This window comes from Rhipicephalus microplus, chromosome 3 (assembly GCF_043290135.1).
Source record: "Rhipicephalus microplus isolate Deutch F79 chromosome 3, USDA_Rmic, whole genome shotgun sequence".
Taxonomy (NCBI): Eukaryota; Metazoa; Arthropoda; class Arachnida; order Ixodida; family Ixodidae; genus Rhipicephalus; species Rhipicephalus microplus.
In genome coordinates, this window is record NC_134702.1 from 204006499 (window position 1) to 204023773 (window position 17275).

Here is a 17275-nt window from a genome sequence, read left to right on the forward strand (position 1 = left end):
ACGTCGGGAAATTAACGAGCAGGTTGATGATATGCTCAGACGCGACGTTATTCGGCCCTCGGACAGTCCATGGGCGTCTCCTGTTGTTCTTGTCGCGAAGAAAGATGGTTTTGTGCGGTTCTGTGTGGACTACAGACGGCTCAATAAGATCACTCGCAAGGATGTTTACCCACTGCCGCGCATCGATGACGCAATTGACAGCCTTCACGGAGCCGAATTTTTTTGCTTCTCTCGATCTGCGCTCGGCCATGGCTGATGACGCTCGACCGAAGACTGCGTTCATCCATAGCCTCCTATATTTTTTTGTGCCCGCGCATTAGCGCTAAATACATACGCGCCATCCGTCCCTTATAGTTTTGGCGCTCGCCGCCAGATGCCGCACCGATCCCATAATAACAGCAGACGACGCGGCCTATGCACGCTTGCGTTTATGACGGTCTAGAAACCGTCTACATTGCATTGGATTATGCGTATACGTTAAGAAGTGCGCACACACCAAATTTTTAACACAAGCACTGTATGCAGAATGCAATGTGAGCTTTGTTATTTGATTTCGCGCTCAAAGCTTGAGCACTTTTCGAGACAATGGTTTGACATGAAAATCTTTTGCCAAGTCGTGTTTGTCAGTCACACTCGTCGCGAAGTTCAGAAAAAGTGGGCGGAGAAACTTCACGAGCACAACCTCCAAAAGTTTTTTATGATGTCCCGGGGTCGAGCACTTGAGTTTGTCACGTTTCTGTAGTATTTGCGCGGCGTTGTCAACGGCAGCATTCAGTGGCTGATTCATCTTTCTCGCTCTTGCGAGGAAAACTTCCGCGTAATTCTTTAGAGAATTTAGAACCATTACGAGCTCAGTTGACGGATACAGGAGTACACCTGGGTGGATATCTCCACATTCAATCAGAACATGCTCCGCCGTTTCCTTATCTTTCCCGCAGCATGTGCATTGTTCTTCTTCTTTACTGAATCTTGCTTTATAACTACGCGTTCTAAGGCAACCCGATCTCGCTTCAAACAGTAAAGCGCTTCCCCTTGAATTATCGTAAAATGCCTCCCTCCTTATTTCATTTTTGCCCTTTCGGTAGTTACTCAAAGCCGGTTTTTTCTCCATAGCTGCCATCCATTCTCTCGTTTTGCGCCTCGGCGCTCCGCCAGGAGCGCTCGCATCCCATAATAGCTCGGGGGACGGCGCTGAGGGACCGACCGCTCGGGCACAAGTTATAGAGGAGGCTATGGTTCATCACACCCGACAGCTTGTACGAATTCAACGTCATGCCGTTTGGTCTATGTAATGCACCTGCGACCTTTGAGCGCATGATGGACACCGTTCTGCGCAACTTGAAATAGCACACATGCTTGTGTTACCTCGATGACGTTGTTGTGTTCGCCCCAGATTTCTCCACGCATCTCCAACGTCTGAAAGAAGTTTTCACACGTGTGAGCAATGCCGGCTTGCAACTAAATCTGAAGAAGTGCCGCTTTGCAGCACGGCAACTCACCATCCTAGGGTACGGCGTGTCTAAGGATGGCATTTTTCCTGACCCAGCCAAGCTTCGGGCCGTGGCTGAATTCCCCAAACTTGCGTCCGTCAAAGAACTGCGTAGTTTCGTGGGCCTGTGCTCATACTTCCGACGCTTCATACGAAACTTTGCTACGATTATATCACCGCTGACGAAGCTTCTTGGAAGTAACGGGCCCCTCAATTCGTGGTCGTCTGAGTGCGACGACGCGTTCGCGAAGCTCCACCATTTGCTGACGTCTCCTCCCATTCTACGCCACTACGACCCTACGGCCCCGACGGAGGTGCACACAGACGCCAGTGATGTAGGCCTCGGCGCTGTCCTGGCGCAGCGCAAACCCGGATTCCCTGAATATGTCGTAGCATATGCAAGCCGTACGCTCACGAGAGCCGAGACAAACTACACCGTCACGGAGAAAGAGTGCCTGGTGATCGTCTGGGCCCTTACTAAGTTTCGACCTTATTTGTATGGTCGCCCATTCGATGTCGTCACCGACCATCATGCACTATGCTGGCTTTCATTATTGAAGGATCCCTCAGGCCGTCTCGCCCGTTGGGCTCTTCGCTTACAAGACCACGACATCCGCGTGCTGTACCGCAACGGACGCCAGCATGCTGACGCCGATGCCCTCTCGCGCTCCCCTCTGCCTGAAGGTGATGTGCTCTGCTCAGTATCCTCGGCTGCTGTTTCTGCCATTGATGTTGACATCATCGCTACCGAACAGCGAAAGGATAATTTGATCGGCCCGCTCATCGACTTGCTCTCTGATCCCCGCGCGTGCCTTGCGTCGTCAAGCTCGCCATTTCGCCATCCGTGATGGCCTTCTACACCGACGCAATTACGACGCCGATGGCCGGCAGTGGTTACTCGTGATACCCCGCAGTCTGCGGTCAGAGGTCTGTGAATCCTTCCATTCTGATCCGCAATGCGCGCACTCTGGGGTATTCAAAACCTACCGTCGCATTCGACAACGCTACTGCTGGCGCGGGATGTACCGCTACGTGCAGCAGTTCGTTCGCTCCTGTCTCGCTTGCCAACGCCGCAAACCGTCAGCACACATGTCGCCAGCCAGTCTGCAACCGTTACCTTGCGCCCTGAGCGTCCGTTTGGGCGCATATGTATCGATTTGTAGGACCACTTCCTCTGACGTCGGCTGGTAACCGCTGGGCCATCGTCGCCGTAGATCATTTAACGCGATACGCCGAAACCGCCGCTATCCCTGCGGCTACTGCGCGTGATGTTGCGTCCTTCCTACTGCATTGATTTATACTGCGCCACGGTCCACCTCAGGAGCTTCTCAGCGATCGAGGCCGTGTCTTCTTGTCAGAAGTCGTCGAAGCCATTCTCAAAGAGTGCCATTCTGTCCACCGCAAAACAACTGCTTACCACCCGCAGACGAATGGTCTGACCGAACGCTTTAACCGCACCCTCAGCGACATGCTTTCGGTGTACGTCGCCGCCAACCATACGAATTGGGATACTATACTACCCTTCGTCACCTACGCCTACAACACCGCCCCTCAGGGCACGACCGGTTTTTCACCTTTCTTCTTGCTATACGGAAGGCACCCGTCGCACACCATGGACACGATACTCCCGTACACACCGGATCCATCTGAGTGTACACCTATTTCCGAGACAGCCAGGCTTGCTGAAGAGTGTCGCGAGCTGGCCAAAACATTTACGACGCATGAGCAAGAGCAGCAGAAGAGTATTCGTGATGGCTCCGCCACTTCTGAACCCACGTTCCTTCCTGGTTCCCTTGTATGGCTCTCAATCCCGACCTCTGTAGCTGGCCTTTCTTCCAAACTACTCCCGAAATATGAAGGTCCCTACCGGGTGATCAAGCGCACATCTCCAGTCAACTATCTTGTCGAGCCAATTGAACAATCTTCGGACATGCGCCGTCGCGGGCGCGACATAGTCAACGTGGAGCGCCTGAAGGCTTACTATGACCCGCTCGTAGTGACAAGCTGTTAGGTCGCCAGGCGGCTCCCTCTTCGACCCCGGGGTAATTGTAGAGAAGCCGCCGAACACTGAAGTGGGTCAAACTCTCAAGTGTTCTCTAGTGGGTATACCCAAAAAAGGACGCCGCTCGCGCTGAGAGTCAGTGCTTGGCCGTTACTGTCGCCATTGTGTAGACTCGCTGTGTGCCTGCTAATAAACGCCATAACAATTATATATATATATATATATATATATATATATATATATATATATATATATATATATATATATATATATATATATATATATATATGGAAAATCAGCCGAAGGCTTGCCGGCCAACACCTAAAGAAAGAAGTTCAGGGCAACGTGGATGACTGCATCGATGGGAACCTCTCGCATAATATTTTGTATTTGGCGCCTCACAATTTTTACACGCCTTCTCTCAGAATATGGTAATAGGTTGAGATTCGCATGTAGTTATAAATTCTTGACTAACGTAACCATATATTTCTTTTTTTTTTGCTATGCAAAACCAGACATTCACTATTTCATAACGCTCGATGAATCGCTAAATCTAGCGCCTCCGCGCTCTGCTTTCGCTAACACTGGGGAGCCTCTAGTAATGGCGAGCATGTTGGCCGCACGTTCGCACGCAGACTCCAGCATAAGCGAGAGGCGATTGCGGCCTGTCTACGGTAAGAATAGTACTCGATGCCGGCATTTCAACTCGACTATTTGCACTCCAAGCGTGCCGTCGCGCGTTCGCGGGGCTCACGAAATTTCACTGTGCTGGAAAGACGAAAAACGCGCTTTCCCACAGCGCTCGCAACGCTGGCGTGATTCCGATTGATTCTTCGCACTGAACTTTGACTTATTGGCGTATTTGCCATCGCAAATCGCAACACGTTTCCACGCATTACCAGCGTGGCGACGCTAGCAGTAGGTGGAGCGTCGTTTGTTCGTGCGTTTTGCCGCTTCTGTTTATAGTGTGCCGCCCTGCGGCGTACGGCGTTTCCCGGCGTTTCTTTTGACGCATCGTTTTTCATGCTTTCTATTTATCTCCAGATTACTTGGACAATGGGAACCACAAGAAAGCGTTGCAGGAAGCGGAGAAGCTGCTCAAAAAGCAAAAGGACTTCTCTTGCGCCAAGGTGAGAAGAAAAGCGGGCGCTCTTACTAGCTCGACCCGCCGCGTCTTGAACGGTGTGTGATCACGAGTGATTCGGGACACATCTTCGTTTGATTGAGCCGTTGCTTGTTTTGGTACGCGCGCGTGGGTTACAGAAGGAAGCGAGGTTATCGCGTTGCTGCAGAATGGGGGTGGCTGCTGGATGGCGAATTTCTTGGCTCGTTTCGGTTCTGCCCCAGGCTAGCGTATGAAAAAGGGTTCTTTGAGCGTGTTGTGTTGATGCCTGCGAAATCGAGATTGCTGTCGCCTAAGTGTTTCGCGAAGAACACCTGAAACAGTTATTGTATACAATTTGAACGGCCGTATTTCCTGCTAAGTTCAATGGCGATACAGCTCACGACGCTGTAATTTCGTTTCAGGGGGATTGGCGGGAGTTATCCTCGCGAGGTTAACGTTGTGTAGTTGCCGTTCGAGTATGGTTTTGCTTTGTTACGAAGTGGCGAATTAAATTACGCTTCCCTACTTGTTGGCCGATCGCAGTGTTGCGAAAGCACCACTGCCGTCGCCCACGTGCGCCTGTTCGGCAACTACTAATGATTGTGATACTGCTTGATTGTTCGGAATTGAACTTTGGTTGACAGCTGGATCATAGCCAATATATTCCTCTTTTTCTTCTTTTTTATTGGACAGCAACTGGCATTTGTTATTGTCAGTATTTCAAGTAAAGGCATTGATAATTAGCTAATGAAAGATTTTGTGTATGCCATTTAGTGTGGATGAAGCATCACGCAGTACTAAGTCTAAGAAAAACGTGTGAAAACAGGACGCTTGCTGCTTTACCCGCACAAAATGTTGATCAATCACAAACTCTCCTAACTGACCTAATTAATGAAGATTTTGGTGATTCCTCGATTACTCTGGCCAGTAAAAGTAGCCTTTTGTTCAAGCAAATGTTTGAAACTCGTCTAATATGCTAACGGTATTTTGTCCTTGGCATTCGTTATTGCATCATTGCCAACTGCCTTGAATCCTTTTGAGTGGGACACGGTTATCGAGGTTGACTGTTTACAGTTTTGTAGTTTGTAGCCACAGCTTACAGTGAAAAAAAAATTGACAAATATTAGTAAGTTTTATTCGACCTGCTTTTTGTGGGCTGTAAGACGTTAACATAATCATACATTGCCTTTTATCCAATCAGTGCTGAACATTGTTCAAGTGCTGACAGGCTTCAAACATTAAAAGCAAATTTCATTTCTCCAAAACACAGGCCACTTGCATTGCAAAAGAGACATTGACGCTTGTACATTGGCTAGAGAAGCAGGTAATTAGAACTTCTAATTAGGCAGCCTTCAGTAACACAATCGCAGTGTGGCTTTTAACCAATGCACTGGGCTGGTGGCCGTACTCTTAAAAGTTGCTCCTCGTGGCTCATGAGGACCGTTACTGCCTTCTGAAACCAGGTGGTGTCTCTCCCACCTCCTGTACTCCTCCGCATTTGGAGTGAGTATCAAAAGAGAATGGAAAAAAGTACTTCACATCAGTTTTTGGGGTGCTCCAAGAATGTTCACGGTTTGTATAGTAGTTACAGAGTCAACAGTTACCTAAGAAAGTTCCTCTAGATGCTGCTATCCCTCTTGTGTGCAAATTTTTCCGATGTGTTGAAGACGTTGTATGAAAGACTCCTCGTATCAATTATTTAGTAGAGCAGTTATGCAGACACTGAGCCATTTGGCATGTTCGGTTGGTAAATGAGTGCTCCTGCCAGAGTGGCTTGTGGCTTGTATTGTCTGCTTGCTGGGTTGTCACCAGGAGGAGAAGGTGTCACACAGGTTAACATCTGAATACCACACTTTTTTTTGCATATAACTCTGTTCTCAACTAGTAAACGTAGAAAAGTAAAATTAAAAAATAATCTTTACTTGTTGCTGTGAAGCCAGCTTCCTTGAATTGTAACTGCAAAGGTGTGTAGTGAAGCTGTCTTGCACGCAGATATGCGTGCACACCTTAGCTTTGAATTTATTTACTTTATGTGGGTTACAAGTGAGAAAAATATGGGAAAACCAGGTGAACAGAGGGAAATGAGCAGGTGGCCCTGTGCATTCTTTCTTTGTTAGGATAAAATGTACAGGTGATATGGAAAGTAGTTAGCACAGCGACCTCCAGAGGTGAGAAGACCTGGACACGCCTCGTGTTGTTTTAGAACATGCTAAAGTAAGAGGTGCAGGCATGGATTTTGTTTTTCCCCGATTTGGGTACAGTGAATACCATTCCCAAATTTTGCCCCTTGGGTAACCGTTCCTTGTGCTAATCTTCTTGCTTTGTACCAACGGGCCCGACTTTGCAGTTTTGAAAAAACGTACTTGCAGGCAGTGGTCGTTCTGTTTATCTTTGGCCTCACTGCTGTCATTCATTGGTGCCTATAACAAAGCTGCCTATTGGAGTGTTTTTAAGCCCGTTAATTTAGCAGTTCTTTCAAAGAACAGATGTTGAAAAGGCATGGTTGAAAGCATTGGCATGAAAGAGTGGGTGCTACCCTGGTAACAGACAATGTTGAAGCAACTTTCTCAATGCGGCATAAATGTTATGTTAGCATTTGGTGCTATTAGGGTATCTTTACCACTTATATACATATAGGAACAGCATACCTGCCGACTGGCAAGAATTTGTTGTAAAATTTGCTGAATTGAGCTCTTTCCGAGATTTTAGAAATGTTCTGTTGAACTTTACCAAAAATAAACTTTATTTAAAAAGCTATTTCAAATGTTCGGAAATATGGGCATTGAAGTAATGTAGCACATGGAACTAGTCGGAACATAATCATAGCGGTCAATACACACAATACTACTACTACTAATTCTAATAATAATATTTTATTAATAATAGTAATAGCAATATTGGAGGTTTAATATCCCAAATGTCAGTTGTTACAAAGCACAAGAAAGTATACAACACAAACACAAGTTCAGGACACTACACTCTAAAAAAATATCGAGTAAAAAGGGTGTCTTTTTGTCCCACAACAATAATCGTCATCAGGCTTGCGTGCGCTTCCTTTCTTGAAAACTCTGCACTGGCCACTTTCCTATCGAGAATGCAATGTAACCCTGATAATGGGCATGTTGATCGTGACCGGATTGTACCGGGCGCAGGGCAGTAGCGCAAGGATGGAACGCAATATAGATGACGATTATTGTTGTGGGACAAAAATACACCCTTTTTACTTTTTTAGAGTGTAGGGTACTAAAAGATTTCAAAATGATGCTATCGAAAAAGGAATCTGAAAGGTACAAGTATTGGCCAGCACAAAAAAAAAAAAGCTTTATGTGAGCGGTATGTCTTCTCCAAACAACTTTGTACATAACTGTTAAGTAGACAGAAGAATGGCAGTGTATATTATCTGGTCGGTCTAAACTTAAAAGAGATGCATCTGAATATTCGCTACACAAACATCATGATTTTATTAAAACAACAAAAATCAAGTTAGGGATCTACCTCTTGTTTAAAAGGTTATATCATTTAAACAACAGTGGAGTCGGCTTTTCTGGAAACAGTAAGCAGCATGCTATAGTGAGAGGCGTAGGCATAACATAAAGAAAAACATATTTTTTTGTGTTGCAGGCCCTGAAAGCACTTGCCCTTGTGCGGTTGTCACGGTTGGATGAGGCCCTGTCTGTGCTCAAAGAGCTGCAGGCAGAGGCCCCCACCGACGACGCAACCTTGCAGGCCATGACCCTCTGCTACCGGGAGCTGGAGCGACGTGAGTAGTTATATGCTGAACATTTCTGGCTGGGGTACCCGTATTGGTTCTGGCAGGCTTTATTTATTTGTGGTCACATGGCAGTGTTTGAGCCTAAAGTGGCATTGGAGTGTACGAATTAGCTGACCAATGTGAATGCTTAGCTGGCCTTAAAGCATAATGGCTCTTTTAAAGCATAAATGGAACCCCTTTATCAACGCAGTGTTGTGTGACAGGCGATTATGGTTTTGTTTGTGCAGACATCAGTACAATGTTCAAAAGCCTAATAGTAGGTTCACAAGCTTCCGTCAGTATAACTAATTTTTTTTTCTCATGTTAGTCAAAATATTTCTGTTTACAGTCTGTTTTATTGCTTTAACAATATGTGGTATATTGTAGGCTGACCCATCTTAATGAGCACTCCATTTCATTGTGTGCAGTGTTTGCCATTGGTATCATTGGTTTTTGAAAGCATGTCCTTTGTATTGCATATGCATGATATAATGAATCTCTTCAACATAGTTGCGGTGGCCCGTCATTGCTGGAGTACTGTTCGATTTGGTGCTTGTAAAATGGCGGTTTCCATGTACTGTGAGTCATTGTTTAAGTGGGTCGCTTGTAGAGTGAGCTGGAACAATATTACACTACTATGGAAATGGGGGAAAATAATCAAGAGGCAAAAAAATAAAACAGTGACACAATGAGGTGGCTACTGTAATAACCGGTAACAAGTTGTTAGTAACTACCTCTGCATCACTGTGTATTTTTTCCCCCTATTTTTCAAACGTAGCGACTTGATGCGCATCAAGGGATTCGTCCAAAGTGACTGCTCAGCATTGGCATTATTATATTGTCAGGTTTCTCCGGACTTCTAGCAGAATCTTGGTTTGGTGCTAGTTGGTGTCGGTTCATAACTGAAAGAGCTTTCGGGCACTAGCTGAATGAGGATCAAGAACACTCAAAGGAACACAACATTATCCTGTGCGTCCTGTTGTTTTGTGCGTTTCTCATCATTCTATTTGCGTTGGAAAGCTTTTCCGGATGTGTAGGCTGTGTTTGTTAGTGACAAGGCAACAAGCTTTTGCTCAACATGTCAGGCGGGGCTCGCTCACAAGCAGCATAGCATATGCACTTCATTCTCCTTTCCCTGCACATGCCTCTGCCTTTGCATTGCACCTAATACAACTGGTGGCTTTACGTATCTGCATGTGAAGCGGTATTTTAAAGACGATAATCTTTCTTGGGGACCTTCGACGCAAAAATTTTGGTCTGTCTGTCTGTACGTTTGTCTGTCTACTCTTAACAGCATCAAGTATTTGAAATGGCCGACCCCATCCACAGAACTCACCTATGTTGCTCAAGGTTCAGCATTCATACTTGTGCAATTGTCGATTAAAATGCAATTATTGCGCATGTCCGGGGCACCATAACAACACGTATATATTCTGCATGTGCTTTCTTTACTAGAAAAGGCATACATAAGTAATTTTAAGGACCGTAGCGCTTATCACGCTGCGCTGACCATCCAACGCTTGCACGGAAAGGCGAGTGTTTTCAACGGTTTGCTAAACCGAGACGGATCTCTGAGGCGGGCGCGTACACCAGTCTCAGAGCCACGCGCTTTGTTTTTGAAAAAAACTGCCAGATGGCGCTCATGTCTCACGTGTGACGTATTAAGTATTACGGCGTGTGAAGTATTATGGCTTGGTGGCGTTAGCCACCGCCTGATGTAATGGGTACAGCCATATCAATCCATCTATCCAGGACGGACTTGATGCCCTCGTTCGTCTCCGCTGCACGCTCGAGACACTCTAACACAGCGCCTCCAGAATACCATTCACCGATTTTCTTGAGCAGAACATCAAATAAATGTTTTGTTCACTCTCTCCACACGCAAGACTAGTATCGTCTTTCGACGACATTTGCAGATTAAATGGAGATACGGGGCCAATTTTTTTGACTGATCATTTGCTGTGTTTAGTCTTACTTTGCTCCACGGGCTGTATCAACTCGGGTCCCAACTTTCTGAGCCTATTATTTTAATTGTTTGTGTGCAATTTACATAATTCTCAAAGTAATGTTTTCTGTTTTTAAATGTGAACCCAGAAGATTTACTTCACTGAAATCGTAGTTTTGCTGTGATATTTACTTGCGCCATCTGTGTTCGGGCAACCTATTTCATTTCTTAGGCTCATGGGACGCCATTACAGTTGTTGAGCTCAACCCGCCACAGTACTCTAGTGGTTATGTTGTTTGACTGCTGACCTGCAGGCCGCAGGAGTGAATGCCAAACGTGGCGGCCGCATTTTTGATAGAGGCTAACATGCTCAAGGCCCATGTACTTAGGCTTAGGTGCATGTTGTAAAACCCCAGGTGGTCATAATTTCTTGAGCTATTTATTATGGTGTCTCTCATAATAATATCGTGATTTTCGGGCATTAATTATTTATTAGTTTTAAAACTCATTTTTCACTCTGCTGATTTTCGGTAACCACAATGAAAATACATTCTTGAAATCTTCAGTGTTACTCAAATGTGTTCATTTTGTACGCATTCCTTTGTGAATTTGTCATTGCATGGTGCAATGACAAATTCACAAAGGAATGCGTACAAAAAACATACATGCAAAATGCAGGTATGTTTTATTGTTAGCAGTTTTATGTCAGTTATAATTGCATGGGTGGGTTACCTACGCATGAGCATCAAGTTACTGCTCGAAACTATGGTTGTCTTGTTCTGCTCCAAAGTACCGCTAGACATTTTTATCACTACCTTAGATGGTAGGGTTAGTGTTTGACGGTTGGTCCTGGATTTGAATCTGACACATGAATGAGTATTTTGTCAATTTGAAAGCTTTATTTGTGAGATATCCATCTGGATTTCCATCTGGACAAATGGACATCAGATATCCATCTAGACAAACAGCTAATTGAGATGTTCTTTTCCTTAACCTAGCTTCACTTTGCTGGCCAAATGATTGATTGCATAATTGGCTGGAAGACTGATTTTTGCTAGCTGATTGACCATTCAGCAGAACAAATGTTGCTTTCATCATAAACATACACAGACCACTGTGAATATCATTTTTGTTTTTGTTCACTAAGATGCTGAAATTCTACTGTGCTCCATTACTACCTGCCAGGCATAGCTTCTTTAACACCCTCTGTTTTGGAGGTCTTGTGGTTATGGTGTTGCACTGCTGCTTTGAAGGTCGGGGCATTTAATTACAGCCACGGTGGAGGGCTTCAGGCATTTCGATTGAGGTAAAATTCTAGAAGCCCGCGTACTTGAATGTAAGTGCAAATTTAAAAACACATTAGTTGGTCGAAATTTCTGAAGCCCTGCACTTCTGTACCTCTAGCAGTCATATTATGGTTTTCAAAAATAAAACCCGAACGATTATCTACTTCTTTCATGTGTATTTTTGTTGGCACATGCTCGTAGCCGACCTGGTGGTGGAGGCGTACGAGCGTGCCACCCAGAAAGAGCCACAGAATGAGGAACTCTTGTCGCACCTGTTCATGGGCTACGTGCGGGTTGGGCGGCCTCGCGATCAGAGGCGAACCGCCCTGGCACTGCACCGGCTACGTCACAAGAACCCGTACTACTTCTGGGCCGTCATGAGCCTCGTACTGGAGGCTGACCAACCCTCAACCTCTCTGGCCGAGCGCAGCACCCTGCTGCTTCTCGCACAGCGTATGGTTGACAAGTTCGTCAAGGAAAGGCGCATCGAGGCTGAGGCTGGTACGTTTGACCCCACCCTCTGCCTGCACACGTCAAGATTGTGCCTTGACAAGAATAAAAACAAGTTCCTAGACACGAATGAGTACTGACTGGCATGTATTTACACTCAAAATTTTTTATAACAAACTTGCATTTTAGAAGAAAATAAGCTTATTATATCTAAAAATTTGTTATGAAGGATATTCCTAACACTTTGTTCATTGGAAGGCTATTCTTCATTTACTTCATTACAGCCGATATTTCTTTATGTTCATGTTCGCTATATCAAGGTCTGAGTATATCTCCACGTGCATGTCCTTTTATATTTTTGTGTAGCCAGTCTTTCACATTGTCTTGCGCAAACCGCACCAAAATGCCGGACACCTCTGGTTATATTTAAAAAAAGCACTGACATCAAATTTCAAGATCGAGATGTGCCCATCATTCGATCGCTTGATATGCATAGGTCTTCTTGGCCAAATTTGAATGGCATCCGTCGCGGGAAAGTTCTTTTAATTCGATGCCAAACAGCGTAGAAAAGCTAAGGAGAAAAAAAGAAAAATAGACTGCCCTGCAGCATCGACACTAGTGCTACGTGTTCGGTGTGATACATTCCACAAATACCATCCTGAGTGACGATGCCCTAGTAGCGATGCCGTGTACGATCCGAGTGTTCTTATCTTGGCGCCGAAGTGCAGTAACGCACTCACTCATCCACAGCTGGGCTAGGGCGTGCAGATGGTCTAGCCCGGCCATGGCTCGTCGCATCTGATCTTCATCGCACCAGTTTCAATGATTTCGTGAAATTACCAAGATAAAAACCACCTTTAAAAGAATGGCGAAAGAAAAGACCATGATTAAACGTGTGCTTGTCGGTCAGCGTGTCCCGGAATCGTGAGTTGCAGTGGTCTAGTTCGAAGCACGGAAAAAGAGCAATGTTACGCATCAACACGACCACAAGCTATCAAAAGTGGAAGAGCGAGTAGTCAGATATTATCCCTAACAAGTAACAAGCAAGTATCGTTGAATTTTAGTTCACCTGTAGACTTTGCATTCCCGTAAATGTGGTAATACCGTGCTAACCACGAGAGGCTGGATAGGTGGGGCCATCAGGAGGCGCAAAAAAAAACCTGACAAGCAGGAAACGTATTCTTTTCTCCGCTGATGCTCATTCGCGATAGTTATAGTGCATTGACCCCTCTACGTATACCTGAATGCTTTGCCCGCCAAAACACACCGAAAGAGCAAACTGAGACACACGAGCGAACATGGCTGAAGCGTGCATCCTCGGACACCTTTGCAGTGCTGCTTGGAACGGCGTCCATTTTGAAATCGCTGTTCTGCAAAAGGTCAATCGAAGCAAAAACAATTGGCGACCTTGCGAATCGCGGGTATTCCAAGCTCTAGACTATCGTATTGAATCCAAGTCGACACTTTGTACGGCGACGACAGCAATGCAGGTGACTAGGCATGACTGAATGTGTCCGTCTAGCAGACGAAATGTTTGTGGGGCAGCTGAGCCTGACGTCACTCTTTTCTGTTGAGAAGTGGTCAGCTGTGGCGTGATCTGGAGGTGACCGCGAGGTAGTACTACTGCTGGTGCTCTCAGCGCTAAAAATGGCGGGATTGCCGGCCGTTATTTAATAGTACTAGATCCCAGTAATATAGATCAACAAAAGAGATAGTTATTCATCGCTCAGTTGCGCTTTAGGTCGCGAATCGTTGCTACGGGGCCTATAGCTACTTGCTGTCGCAAAAATCTTGGTATGAGTGAATTTGATGTCAGTGCTCCTTTAAAACATCGGATAAAACTGTGTGCTGCAAGTGAACAGGAGAGTTTATTCTGGAATCAAACAGGCCACCAACAATAACGCTGGAATTTTCTAGAAGTAACAGCATTTGTTCAGGAACTATCTGGGCCACAAATTATAACGCCGGAGTTTTCTAGATCACAGATGTAAAAGGTTAATGCACTTTACTGCTAATCAGGTTACCTCCGCTTCATCATCGCTGTCACTGTACAACTTTTACCTTGAATTTTCATTCCCTGGCCTCAAGCTCACTGAAATTGGAGTTTTGTCTTTGTTAGCCCGAGTGGTGCTTTGCTTACCGTCACAGCTGCGCGAGAACAAGTTCTAGGGGTACGCGCTTATCATTAAGTTCACACATCAGTGCTCATTAACTCATTTGTGTTGCTTTACTTTTTTCTTTTGATTTTTGAATCATTGCTGTGAATGTTGGTTCACATTTCTGCTGATTACAGAAGCAGACGTGTTTTGAAAGCATCTTGTTTGTAAGCTGTGAAGAAGTATTTCTTTTTACTCTTAAGCATGGCAGGATGACATGAAATGTTCCACGTCAACAGTTTCTTTACCCTCTGTGCATCACAAAGAGATGGCTTAAACATTATCAGCCTACAACACCCCATGCTTGTGAGCATGCTGATTCTGTTTTAGTATCATGTCCGTTTCATTGTGCTGTGCCATCTGTCACGGCGCCACAATGTATCATTTGGCTGCATAATTAGGCCTGCTTGTAATGACCCCAGTTAAAAAAAACACTCACACAAGGGCACTAGTTTAAGTGGCTACGTTGATGGACGCATAATGGCTCCGTTAACCCATGGGCGCCCTCAGTCCCAAGGTGCTTGGTCACACTTGAAGACAGAAGCGTTGCAGATAGGTATGACGGGTGAAAAGGTCCACAGCTTGAACGAGAAGCAGTCAGTCCTACATTCATTAGTCAAAAAGTCCGCGTCATCGGAAGGGGGACACGTATTTCACCGGGCTTTGAAAAGAAGGCTACTGGGGAAGGGAGAGAGAGAGAGAGAAAAGAAACTTTATTGAAGTGTCCCTGCTGGGGTCAAAGGCGGCGAAGGGTCGGGAGACGGGCCCCTCTGTAACCCCCTTCCTCAGGCGGCAGCCAGGCCTTGAATCCTGGCGGTGCCTTCGGCCAGCCGGACAGCCCAGAGCTGGTCCTCAGGGCACGTGCTGAGCAGCAAAGCCCCCCACTGCTCGGCCGTGGTGATTGTGAATGTAGGGTTTGCGCTGTGTTTAACTGAGTGAGTAGCTGCGGGGCAGGCCCATATAATATAGTCGAGCTCGGTGTTAGCTGCACCGCACGCTTTGCATTGTGGTGTGTGAACAGCGGGGTAAGTACGGCTGTACAGTGACGGACAGGGAAAAGCGTGTCTGTAACAGAGGGATGAGGCCTCAGATGTAGACTCTCAGCAGGAGTTGGGGAATCGCTCTATCCGTATAACTCCCACCACTGCACGCATTAACATTGCACAAGTCGAGATGCGGCCACTCTCCGGCCACTGGGATGCCCGTGTGTCTTGTTCCAGGCAGATGTGTACTCGAGGACTGACCTGTGCCATCATGAGTGTTGGTGGTAGACACATGTTACGTCTAAATCTGGTGCATTTCATCAGCTGCATGATTAGGCCCGCTGTAGAGCTCAAGCTTCTGTGTCATTGTTTACTTTTTTTAACAATTAGTTTGCTCTGCTTGCTGCAGCCACATTACTCCTGCAAACTTCAGAACTTCATTTGCCAATCTAACTCTCTGTCTCCCTCCTGCGCACTTGCCTTCAATTGGAATCCCACCGGTTACTCTTACTTACTGACTACATTTCTTGGCCTTGCTCGTTTTTTCTTGATTTCCTCTAAGCATCTATTCTCTAACCCACTCTGCTCTCTTTTTCAGCTGTAGTTTTGTTTTTTCGTAGCTCACTGCATTGTAGCATGTTTCCTGTTGGCCTTACCAGGACAGAGCGAATGCCCATTCACATACTGTGCCTTGCTGCAGTTACCATGTTACGGGGTGCATAGCAGCTTGTATTGAGCGCAAGCTTGATTGACGTATAGGCAGCACATTTTGAAAGCATAGCTCATAGCTCAGCCCCAAGCTATGTTTGCCAAGGAATCTAATCTCCCTAGCCAGGAATGAGCGTGCACTGGCCTGCATTTCTTGTTGATGCAAGCAGCTGTTTCTGAATGCACATAGACACCAATTTCTCGTGATCATCTGGTGTGTGTGTGCGGTGTTGACTTTACTTTATCTCTGTTGATGAACGCTGAGTGCTTTATGCGTCTTTGCAGAAGTGCAGCTCTACCTGATGGTCCTAGAAATGCAAGAAAAGTACCAGGAGGCTTTGGACGTCCTTGATGGACCACTGGGAGGTAAGGAGCCACGCTGCCACTACAGTGGTGTAGCAGTGCTATTTTTCTTAAGGGGAGACACGGGTCTTTTAGAGCAAAAAATTGCCAAAAAATCAATTTTTCAAAATATTTTTTTTGAAATCTCGACGTCCAAAAGAATCTATTGCTGGAATATTAACGCGTTCCGATTAGTATTTATTTTGTTATTGCGTTCTAACGAGATTTTCATGATCACTCTTGCTCGAAAACGCGCCCCCAAAACGGGCAATTTCAATGCCGTCGTCTGCGGTAACCGTTAGCCGCAGCACGGCCATTTTGCAATCATTTGAAAGCTAAATTCTTCAGCAATCTAGTTTTAGCGAGAAAACAACTCTAACTCTGGCGACTATGGAGCTACACGCCACCGAAAAGGAGAGAATACTCGCACGGCATTGGCGCGTTTATACCACGTGGGGCAAATCCTGCTCTACGATTGGACGAACGAAAATTTCGTCTGCCCGACTGTGTGTAACAATGCGCGACTCCTTGTCACAAATTGTTCAGACGCGACGATGGCTGGCGGGCGACGCAAATTCGCGACAGCTCATGCCTACGGCAAAAAACGCAAGCGTCGGTCTCGGATACCTGAAGCAGCATCGAGTAAATCGACGGCGACGAGCTCCACGACATGCGCCAGCGAGTGTACGATATCTACCGAAGCTGCAGCCGCGCAAGCGATGCCTGTGGCCGACGACACGAGGACAACGCGCGTCGATACGCATTTTGTGACAGAAGCGGAAAAAGTGGCAATTGAGCATCGCGCGGAAGAGCAATACTTGAGTTTTTGACACAGTGCAACAACGATGCAGACGAACAGAAAGGAAGGACACACCACAGCGCTAACTCGCAACTAAATGTTTTTAATGAAAGAATGTGAAAGAGAAAGAAAAGGTTGGAAACTACCAAGCCCTGTTTTCCGTTTGCTTTAACGAGGTCACATTGGTGTGAGAGGTGCCTCGCCGCGATGGTCTAGTGGCTAAGGTACTCAGCTCCTGACCCTGCAGGTGGTGGGATCA

The 17275-nt window shown here is 46.0% G+C and overlaps 1 protein-coding gene across 1 annotated transcript in view; it reads left to right on the forward strand.

Annotated features, from left to right (window-relative positions):
- Positions 1-4081: 4081 nt before the first annotated feature.
- LOC142803104 (N-alpha-acetyltransferase 25, NatB auxiliary subunit-like) overlaps positions 4082-17275 on the forward strand; it is a 95248-nt gene continuing 82054 nt past the window's right edge. The window contains exons 1-5 of the mRNA XM_075888209.1: positions 4082-4165; positions 4536-4621; positions 8218-8356; positions 11780-12079; positions 16161-16241. Coding sequence (XP_075744324.1) covers positions 4093-4165; positions 4536-4621; positions 8218-8356; positions 11780-12079; positions 16161-16241 — 679 coding nt within the window. The 5' untranslated portion in view covers positions 4082-4092. The remainder of the gene's footprint in view (positions 4166-4535; positions 4622-8217; positions 8357-11779; positions 12080-16160; positions 16242-17275) is intronic.